General features: G+C 47.7%; 1 protein-coding gene across 1 annotated transcript in view; it reads left to right on the top strand.

Annotated features, from left to right (window-relative positions):
• Window positions 1-855: 855 nt before the first annotated feature.
• Window positions 856-11,393, top strand: part of LEMD1 (LEM domain containing 1) — a 31,828-nt gene continuing 21,290 nt past the window's right edge. The window contains exons 1-4 of the mRNA XM_084795979.1: window positions 856-978; window positions 2,858-2,977; window positions 3,509-3,631; window positions 7,066-7,136. Coding sequence (XP_084652105.1) covers window positions 2,896-2,977; window positions 3,509-3,631; window positions 7,066-7,136 — 276 coding nt within the window. The 5' untranslated portion in view covers window positions 856-978; window positions 2,858-2,895. The remainder of the gene's footprint in view (window positions 979-2,857; window positions 2,978-3,508; window positions 3,632-7,065; window positions 7,137-11,393) is intronic.

Here is an 11,393-nt window from a genome sequence, read left to right as displayed (position 1 = left end):
CGTGCGCCACCACCGCCCAGCAGGACTGATAATTTTTATAGTTTGTTTTGTTTTGTTTTGCGGGGGTGGGATGGGGTGGGTGGCAGTTGGTTTGAGACAGGGTTTCTCTGTAGCCCTGGCTGTTCTAGAACTCACTCTGTAGATCAGCCTGGCCTCGGAACTCACAGTGACCCTCCTGCCTCTGCCTCCTGAGTGCTGGGACCCAGTAGGACTGACAACTTTCAAGTGTTGATTCTTTACAGCTCATGAGTCCTAGGAATGACACACAAGTAGTGACAAGTGTCTTTACCCACTGAACCACCTGCTGAGCTATCTTGCTAATTCTTTTCTTTTCTTTTTTTTTTTTTGAGACAGAGTTCTTCTGTATAGCCCTGGCTGTCCTGGAACTCTGTAGACCAGGCTGGCCTCAGACTCACAGAGATCTGCCTGCCTCTGTCTCTGGGATTAAAGGCATGTGATGCCTCCGCTATGACCACTCCGGATTGTGCCCACACCAGCCGGCATGATTCTTATTTTCTTGATTGACGATCCTTCATGTGGATCCAAGTCTCTTCCACTTTCCTATTCCCCTGTGGGTCTTTGTTAGTGGCCCGGATGCTGGCATTTCTTTCTTTGCCTTCTCTTTTCTCCTCCCCATTTCTTGGCACCATATAGTCACGTGCAGCTCCTTGCTCCGAGTGCAATGGTAACTTCCAGCCTCTTCAGCCCTTCACCTTGACACCCCACCTCTGAAGCTGGCCAGTGCCTCCTTCTGTTCGGACTCAGCTTAAATCCATACTCTGATTGTCCCACCAGTGTTGCTGGGGTGGAGGCATGCTGCTGATGTCACACTGTTAGTATTGTGATTGCCACAATATCCGACAGGTAAAGAAAGGGGCAGTTGTTGGTGACTCTTGGGTGAGATTCATCCAGCTTAAGTAACCAGCCTGATTGTATAGACTTCAGACAACCATATGAAGGGATAAAGCCTGTGAAGGGGTGAGTGGGTGAACCAACAAGTTGGATTCCATTTGAATATTTGTCTTCCATATGTGTGTCCCCCCCCCCCCCCCCCCGCCCCAGGCAATTGCCTAATGTCACTTGAAATTGATGAGAGCTCTTTGGGAAGTTATTTTTGGGGAGCCAGCGAAACAACAGACAGCTGTTCCCTGGAACAAATGTCACCAGATCTAAGTGTGCCTCTAGTACCCCACCCCCATCCCCCAAGTCTGAGCTGCTGTGCCATAGTGCCCTTTCCTTTCCAGCGTTAGACTGTTTTCTGGGGCGGTCCACCCAGCTTCCGAAACACACAGAGAAGGGGGAAGCTAATATTAACAAAGATCACGTTTTCGAAAAGAAGCAAATGTTTGAAGCACAGAACTGCCCAAGTGAGCATTCCTGGGTACTCTGTCATAGGTCACAATCCTTGGCTTGTTCTAGCTTTGTTTATGGTGTGCTTCCTAATTGGACATTGATTGAGCACCAATAAAAGGCAAAGTCGTTTCTTAAAATGGGACCTGATCACCCCTGTGCTGAGCGCTTAGCTTGTTTTCGCCACAATATTAAAAATCCTTGAGGCCAGTTAGAAATGAGGCTCAGTAAGTCCTGCGTGACTTTGAAAAGGCTCCATAAGTGGCTCTACCTGTGTCCTGTGTCCTGATGTCGCTGAGTGGGTAGTGGGGTCAGATTTGGGGGGAGGGAATCAAGAGACAAAGGAGATAAAACTAAGTGACTTGAGAGTATACAGGTTCAGACAGACAAAGACTTCACAAACCTATATAACTCAATCTGTATTAAGAATTAAGCGTTGGCGGGGGCTGGAGAGATGGCTCAGTGGTTAAGAGCACTGCCTGCTCTTCCAAAGGACCTGGGTTCAATTCCCAGCACCCGCATGGCAGCTCACAACTGTCTTTGACTCCAAGATCTGACACGCTCACACCAGCACACATAAACTAAATAAAATATTAAAAAAAAAAAAAAAAGAATTAAGCGTTGGGCTGGGCGGTGGTGGCGCACGCCTTTAATCCCAGCACTCGAGAGGCAGAGGCAGGCGGATCGCTGTGAGTTCGAGGCCAGCCTAGTCTACAAAGTGAGTCCAGGACACTCAAGGCTACACACAGAGACCCTGTCTCGAAAAACAAAACAAAACAACAAAAAAAACCCAACAACAACAAAAATTAAGCATTGTCTTTTTCCAAATGCCAGTTCATCTGCCACAGTGTTTTCTAGTGTCTAATTAAAAACCACCATTAGCTGGCAACATAGCTCAGTAGGTAAACGCCCTTGCCTGTCAACCCACATGGTAGGGGAAGAGAACTGATTCCCCAAGTTGTGTCCTCTGACCATCCATACATGCGCTGTGGTGCCCACTCATCTCTACAAGTGAGTCTGCACACATGCACAAAAAACATGTAATTTTAAAAGTTTTAAATCCTTTAAAAACCGCATCTGTGCTCAGTGTTACACTGTAATCCTCGCCCCGCTCTGACTCCGGGACCCTCATGAAAGGGAAGACAGTGATAAATAACTTTTCCAGCTCACTGAAAACAAATCTCTCTCACCTCTTTCATATTTAATTAGCAGCTTATCTTCCAGGGCGGTCATGGAAATATTTTGCTCATTTTACTCAGGTTAAGTGTTCTTACGTTAGCTGAAGAGAAAAGTTAGAACTTACTGATCCTCAAGCACCTTGGGTAGAGTGGAAGCCTCCCGAGGTTCGTGACAAGGCCACCAGTCCCAGCATGATTCTCTGGCTGAGAACAGAAGTGGCAATGCGCACCTTAGTACCTGGGGGATGGCAGGCAGTGCACTTGTGAGTCTAGCCGTAGTGTTTACTTGTAACATTGTCTTAATGGATTTACTATTTTCCTGCTTCAAGGAACCCACTGTCAGGGAAGAGGCCATGTTTCGATCACCATGATGGATGTGCAGTGTCTGAGCAACTATGAACTGCAAAGACAACTTAAGAAGCTTGGATTCACACCTGGCCCAATACTACGTATATCTGCAGCTAACGTGGGGGGAGGGGCGGAAAAGGGGTTCGTTTGTTGCTTCTAAACTACTTCCAAAGCTTAAAGCAGAAAAGTAGGAGGAGCATAGGCAGTAAAAGCCACTGAAAATATAAAAAGGAAAACAGAAAGCCATATCAAGGGATGATGTAACAGACAGTGCCACGTCCTTGTGGGACCAGGAAACACAAGTCCCAGGAAGGGAGATTGGTGGTAAAAACTCAACTATTTATTATATTCGCCCTCTTGGGTTTTTGCACGTGCCCTATGTTTTCGCTATCTCTGTTCTTCATGGACAACTTTGTCCCAGTTGCTCTCAGATGCAGCCGGTACCTGGGTACTGATAATCTGTAGGCGTCACCCATTTGTGTGGTAGTAAGAGTGACTTGGGTGTCTGTGGGGTCCGTCTCATTGTTGAAAGCCATAATTAGCCAATAATGTAAGAGAGGTCTGGGTTATAAGATAGCTTGACCCCTGTGTACACAGCATAGAATGGCTCAGTTCTCCGTGTTGTTTCGCAGCTTCCACCAGGAAAATGTATGAAAAAAAGTTAGTGCAGTTGCTGGCCTCGCCTCCCTGTGACCTACCTGTCAAGAAGAGACCCAGAAAGCCACATAGATCTGAGGACAGTGATGACAGTGAAGGTACCGTTGTCTGTCGTGCTGCCAAATGGCAGCTTCACACTTATTAATACCCTGTCCAGCATGACTTACACACTGTAAACGACGTGCATGCTGACCTGTGAAGTAGCCACATGGCCTTTTTGTGCACAGAGCCTACAAAAAAAAAAAAAAGCCCTTGGGCTGCAGCGTTATCTGAACAGCAATGACTGTATTCATATCAAAAGCCATGGCTGGGTAAGATGTTGGGAGAAAGGCTGGCCAGGGTGCACATCCTTTACCTAACTAGAGTCAGAGGATGTGTGTGGATTCCTTAAGCTTACATTTAGTTCCTCTAGTCGAGGTTCCAGCCTCCTGTGTGGTCTCCAGCTCTGCTTTGTCTTAAGATGATACACATCGCTGTGATTTTCTTTGAGTTGGGTGATTTCACGCCCCGGAAGACGGATGAATCAGCTTGTACTTCCCTGAACTACTCACACACAAACTGCTGACAGTGGGAGGCTGTGGTCCCGGGCATTTTGGCTTTGCTTCCAGTGGCCTTGGCCCCAGCAGGCACACTACTGTGCAGTGCAACAGCCATAGCCGTCTCTGTTCCCAGAGCTCTTCCAGGACGGCCTTGGAAAGCCCCACAATATATCCCGCAAACGTTTGCTCGGAGTTCCCCTATGAGCCCAGGGAACCAGCACCTACAGCTGGCCACTCGTGTGTTCTGCCAGACGTACACCAAGCCCTTTAGCCCTCACAACACTTAGCTGAGGTCGGAGAGCTAGAGTGACTAGCCCAACCTCATTCCATTGGGCCCTAGGAGAGGAGCATACGTTGAGATGTGCTGTGAAGGGCCAGAACACTTATCTTCACCATCACTCTGTCCAGCATCTCAGAGTAGGAATTCAATATACTTTTGAGGATAAACGGGGGCAGAATTGGCAGGGATGGAGGGATAACTCAAGGTAGGACACTTGCCTAACATGCACAAGACCTTGAGGTCCACCTGGGCATGTACACACACACACACACACACACACACACACACACACACCACACCACACACACACACAGAGTGACAAACCAGACTCAAATTCAGGACTTCCTCTTAAGATTGTGCATCCTGCTGGGCTCTGGTGGCACACACCTTTAATCCCAGCACTTGGGAGGCAAAGGCATGTGGATCTCTGTGAGTTCGAGGCCAGCCTGGTCTACAAAGTTCCAGGACAGCCAGAGCTGTTACACAGAGAAACCCTGACTGAGGGGGGAAATATAAAAGGACAATTTCCTGTACTTAAACAGTGGGGATACTCTCCAAAAAAAAAAATCTTGATACTGAATGGGCGCAGAGATTTCTCCAATGGGCACAGCCAGCTCATTTGGAAAGGACAGCAGGATTTAGGGATAGTCCCCAGTGGCCAGTAGGTAGGCCAGTATACAAGTAACCTGGGACAAGTGGTTGTCTCAGACTGGGGTCTTCTCCATTTCCTTGGGGGTAGTGCGATCATAGAAACTGTTCAGGACTACCCATGAGGCCAAAGCTGCAGAGTCAAGCTGTGGCCAGCTCAGGATAGTTCCTGCCAAAGGCCCCCTTCCCTCTGGTTCTGCAGTTCCCAGGACCCAGCCTCCAGCCTTAACAAAGATGCGTTTCCGCTGAGACTGAAGAAAATTGCTTTCCCATTGCTGAGCTTGTTTTTTTATTTTATTTTATTTTTTTATTTTACGTATATGAGTGCTCTACCTTCCTGTCCACCTGCACACCAGAAGAGGGCATCAGATCCCAGTATAGGTGGTTGTGAGCCACCATGTGGTTGCTGGGAATTGAACTCAGGACCTCCAGAAAAACAGACAGTGTTCTTAACCACTGGGCCATCTCTCCAGCCCTGCTGGGCTTGTTTTAAGTGCATCTGACAGATGTCAGCTTCCAGCTCGGAGTGGAGGCTCTGTTCCCCTTACGCTTGCATGGTGGATTATCGGCCACCAGTGCCTACCCCAGTCACAAAACTGTCCTCCAGGGGAGGCCTGCATTGTGCATTTAAGGTCACGCTTGTCATCTGAAGCCTTCTAGTGCATTGGAATAGAGGGTTGGACCCGAGGTTATATGGAATCATCCTTTGAAGGGTCAGCCTGGGTCTAGCAGGTCACCTGGGGCCAGGAGCGGGACTGGGGAGGAGAGCCATGACAGGAAGTCATCCTCACAAACAGCCTGTGATTAGTTTTGTTTGTTTGTTTGTTTGTTTGTTTTCTCATTTTCATTCACTGTTTTGGGCAGTAGGGGGACTTAGCCTTAATTGTCCAGCCTCTTTTTTGTTTTTGTTTTTGTTTTTGTTTTTGAGGGGGAGGGTGGGAGATTGGCTTTTTACTTTGTAGCCCAAGCAGGTCCTAAATTTACTATATAGACTGGTGCGGTCTGGGACTTGCAGTGATCTTCCTGTCTCAGCCTCACCAGTGATGGAATTACGGCTCTGTGCTACCACACCTGGCCACCACCAGCCTTGTCTCCAACATCGCAGATATCTCACTTGAAATGTCCACTTTAGTCTGATGTGGTGGAGCATGCCAGTGTGGAGTCCTGGGTGATTGGTTGGAACCCCTGCTTGCACAATCTGGAAAAGCCATTTGCCCTTCTTTCCCAGAACCCAGCCTGGGAAGCCTCCGGAACAGAATAAAGGTGCCATGAGCCTAGTTCCACATTCTTGGCAGCTGTGCAATCTCGTCTTCTGATGCCTCCTCAGTGCTCAGCTCTTGACTATACAGGCACAAACCCAGTTTATGGCTGACACATCATCACCCTCTGCCTACAATCTATATAACTTTCCTTCCCTAGCTCTGGCTGGACTTCTGAGGGGGGGGGTGTGAGGGAGGAGGGGGGAGGGGGAAAGGAGGGGAGAGCAGGGAGCGAGCGCCTGCCTACTGCTGGGAAGGCTGAAACAGGAGGGCCTCAGCCCGGAATACATTGTGAAACCTTGCCTCAAGACATCAAAAAATAAAATAAAATAAAAATAAAAATAAAAATGCTTCCATGAGTGACTAGGCTGAATGCGCATCAGCACAGCGTCCTCCCTATATCCCAAAGTGTCACTATGGGTGGCTTTCTATGTTGGCTTTCCCATCTTCTGGTGCTCTTCTAGATAGGACGCAGAAAGTCCTTTCCATCCTGGCGTTAGGGACACACAGGGCTCACAGCAGGTTTGCAGGGACGATGCTAGATTGAAAGCAGTTTCCCAAAGAGCAGCCTGCTGGCTTATGTCTCTCAGAGGCATGCAAACATGACAGCCAACAGCGTCCCCCAGGAGGTCTGAGCATGTCTCACTAAAGCCCTGCAGCCCCAGAGGAAGGCTCTTTTCTCTGGAAAGGGCACTGTGAATTTTCCTCCCCTAGTGAAAGAGCCCAGTGGCTAAGGAAAAGCTTGGTGTTTGCTTCTTCTGCTGCCTCGTGTGTTCTCATGGCCGGTTTTCCTTTTGTTTCCTCAGATCCAGCAGTAAATATCATTTTGAAAGGAAATATCAAATTCTCAAAAGACAAAGACAAGGAATGCAAAAACGTATGTAAAGTTCTAATGCGTGAATACTTCTACACATATGTTAAACATAAAAATGAGCATTTTCAGATATATAAAGAAAAGCTCTGTTAAAGTCATTAAAGTCCCAGTCTAAACCTGACATATATTTTTTAATTTATTTATTTTTATTTCATATGCATTGGTGCTTTGCTGGCATATTGATCTGTGTGAGGGTGTCGGATCCCTTGGAACTGGAGTTTACAGACAGTTGTGAGCTGCCATGTGGGTGCTGGGAATTGAAACCAGGTCTCTGGAAGAGCAGCCAATAAGTGCTCTTAATGGCTGAAGCATCTTTCCAGCCCTGAACCTGATCTTTTCATGAAAAAAAAAATCTGCCTTTTGAAATGCTTTTTGTGTTCTAGCCAAGGATCCAGAGTATCAATGTCCCCTGTGCCTCATAGTCACCCTGGGCCCTGCCAACTTCATACTTTTCCCACACCGTCCCCTCAACATCCACATATTAAACTTGGTTTTAGGCCCACACAGGATGAATGTATGAGTCTCTGATCTCTTCTCTTTGCCAGCCAGACATTAAGATGTGGCTTCCACTCCCACCGCTGTGCTGCTGGGGGCCAAGCATGCGCTGTAATCCCCTCAGGAGAGACCTGGCTGGTTTAGGTCGCTTGTGGCATGTTTTGGGGAAATCAGCTGGTATCCAATGGGCTCTGCCTGCAAGGGTGTGTCTCAAGGCCAGCCTGAGCTATTGGCCTGAGCACAGCAAGGAATTGGTACCTAGGAATACTCACACTCCTGATTCTCCTGTCTTTTTTTCTAAACTCTCCTCCCTTACTATTTTGAGGCATTTCCCTGGTGCCTCTACTTTTTTCTTTCTTTCTTTTTCTTTTTGCTTCTCAGCTTTGCCATTCCGAGGGTTTCCTTGCTCTCTAAATGTCCCCAAGCTTGAGACTTCTTGCTCTAGTCCTCTCCTCTCCAGTGTGTGTGTGTGTGTGTGTGTGTGTGTGTGTGTGTGTGTTCCCCTGTCACCTCCTGTGACAACGCTTCTAAGACCGTCCACAGACATAGGACTGGGTCAAATTGACTTATTCCTTCGCAGTCTCTAGCCTTCCCTCCACTGTCTGCATCCACTCAGCAAATCGCCCCTCACAATCATATGGAGTATTTTGTACATTGGAGGGATGTGCTTATACACATCAGAGCAAACACATCCCCACTCCCAGCCAGCCACACAGGTGGCCTCTGCTCCCCGCTCCGCTCCCCATCACTGGCCAAGCTCAGACCTCTTATGGAATAGCCACATCTCACAGCTCCTTTTATATAGAGGTCTCCAAATTCTAGAGATGAGAATACTGTTTTGTTTTGTTTTGTTTTTAACCTATTCTAGGCAGGGCCGGGTGATTTGTTCCCTTAATCTTAGTATCCAGGGCCCTGAGGCAGGAGAATATTGAACTCCACACAAGCCTGGGCTACAGAGCAAGACTCTATCTCAAAAAAAGGGCAGCTAAGGGGGTGGGGGTGGGGGTGGGTGGGGCTGAGGCTGAGGATGTAACTCAGCAGAAACACTTGACTAGCATATGCAAGCCTGGGCTCCACCCCTTAGTCTCCACCCTACAAAAACCTCTCTTCTCATGGCTACCCTACCTCGACCTGTATTGTCACTGTTTTATTTAAACAATTGCAAAATCTACCAGATGGGTATCTGCCCCTGGCTTTTTTCCAGTCCCAATGTAGATCTGTTAGCAGAGGCTTGGTCAGTACCGCCCGTCACTCATTTGCGACGCCACGGAGACACTTGGGTACTTCCTCGAGCTTTCATTCCTTCTCACCCAGGGGGTGCACCTGGTGTATTTTTTGCAGCATCTCCTGAGCCTCCATGCCAGCTGGTCCCTCTGCCTGGAGTTCTTTTCATTCTTCTCATGCCTGGCTCTTTTTTCCCCCCTGTTAAAATCCTGTGATTTTGTAAGAAATGCTTCAAAGACCATTCGTGTGAATCCCTTTGAAATGACATTTTACCCCATTCATTAGCTGAGCCATCACGGGGTCCTGCACCTGACGGGTGCCTGAAGTGTATCCCACAGCCTATCACAGAGTTTTAGCAACAAATAGGTTAGCTGCAGTTGGATTCTAGTCATTTAAACTAGCTGACGGATTTAAATAAATGAAAAAGAAACCCCAGGTAAACATGGTGATTGCAGCCTCCCTTTCAAAAACGGTTCACATTTGATGAAGTGATTTTGAGCGAGCACGGCATTTTCTAAAAGGATTAAAAAAAAAAACCTCTACTAAATGGCTCACTAAAGGAATCCTTTCTATTCACTAAACCCTAGTTCCTCAGGAAACCCTTTTGTCTAGATCTTACAAAGATGGTTACAGTAGGAAAAGCAACCTTCTACTTAAAACAGCGGCCTGCAGTCTTTGCTTTACATAAACCCGAGACAAAGCCACACTGATATTTTCAACTGGCAATAGAATTAAATAGAAAGTTTGTGATGGCCCAGAATCTTTTAATGTGAAGGATTTATATAAGCCATTTTGATTCTTCAAAGGGCCTCATGGCATCTGTTCCACTTTAAGTCTGGAAGTGAGTGTAACTAGGCATTTAGGTTTCCATGTGAAGGTGGTGGAAAGTGCGTTATTCAGACACTTGTATACACTATTTGGAGCAGTGGTCTGCACCAAATAATCTTGTCAATGCCTAGGAAAGGAGGGCTTGTGTTTGTTCAGACACTCTTCTTTCATTTTAGAGGGTCCCTAGTGAAGTGAGGCTCTCTTGAGACTTGGACTGTGACAGCTTCCACACCCCACATAACATAGTTAATGTAAGTACATTTTGTCAAACCACTTACATAGCTTGCTGATATGGTCATTAAGACCACCCAAAAAGCCAGATCAGGGGGCTGGAGAGATGGCTCAGCAGTTAAGAGCACTGACTGTTCTTCTAGAGGGCCTGGGTTCAATTTCCAGCAACCACATGGAAGCTTAAAACTGTCTGTAGTTCCAAGATTCAACACCCTCACACAGGCATACATGCAAGCAAAACACCAGTGCACATAAAATAAAAATATGTAAATTATTATTGTTGTCAAAAGCCAGATCAGAGCTGGGGTGCAGCTCGGTAGTAAAAGTACATGCCTGGCAAAGAGGACACGCTAGCCTGGTCCCTGTGTAGAAGTTGGCAGTACTTTTCCTCAGACAGGGACTGGAAACGGCTCATCTTTCTGGTGTTGGGGTGAGAGCTAGGTTTGCCTGTATGTATAAGTCAGGCTCCCTGTCTCCTCCTTCAGAAAGATCTGCAGTTGACTGAGAGGTAAGAGCCTCCACTGGCAGCTTGTATAAAGTGGGATTTGGGTAAGGTGCCTGTGTGATTTATCACCTCAATCAGTGTGAAGGATGAACGGGGGTTACTAGTTAGGAAGACCGCAACAGCAAGAATAAGGCAGGACTGTCTAGGTCAGGAGAGGACACATGATCATCTGAGTGTGGTGTTAGTTCCAAGGATTGAGGTATTTGTGTGTGTACACCTCACCTTGAGAGGGATGCTGTAGCCAAAACCCGGAGGGCAGCTGGTGAGCTGACGGGCAGGTGTGTGTGTGTGTGTGTGTGTGTGTGTGTGTGTGTGTGTGTGTGTCCTTCTCTCCATACCTCTCTCTGTCTGTCTCTGTGTGTGTCTCTCTCTCTCTGTGGCTCTGTGTTTGTCTCTCTCTATCTCCGTCTCTCTTGTGTGTGGGAGGTGGGGGTGGGGCTAGGGAGAGGAGAGGGAAGGAGGCGGGAGGGGGAGGAGCTCTGCTGCCCCCTCTGAGGTTTCCTTGTTTGCATGCAGAGATACTCTGTTTGTGGCCAGCACCTTACTGCCCCCTGGTCTCCAGGCCAGGGTGGTTTCCTTTCATGGGTCACCTTTCCTAAACATTCCACTCCAAGCTTCTCATGAGGGCCCTGTGCCTAGGAATCTGCTTTTCCGGTCGGCTTCCCCCAACCCTCTGCCTACCAGCTTTCTCTTTAGGTTGTGAAATGTTGAACACAGAAAGTTTCATCTTTGCTCTGAGTTCAGTTCAACTCCAGGCAATGCAGAGGGGCTTTCCGGTCCCTGCAGGCCTCTTCGGAAGGAGCCTTGGTCCTACAGTGAGGCAGATGGTCTCTTTCTCTGGCTTCCCATTCCTCACCAGATGCTTTGCCTCTTAGACACACATTACAACTTGGAGAGGCAGTCACAGTGAGCAGACAACAGTTCAGAATGTGATCAGACAAAGCTTCTAGCCAGGCTCAGCCTATCAGCTAAGTACT

The sequence above is a fragment of the Acomys minous genome (assembly GCF_964271855.1).
Source record: "Acomys minous genome assembly, chromosome: 1".
In the NCBI taxonomy this organism is placed as follows: Eukaryota; Metazoa; Chordata; class Mammalia; order Rodentia; family Muridae; genus Acomys; species Acomys minous.
This window is presented reverse-complemented; position numbering and strand designations above follow the sequence as displayed.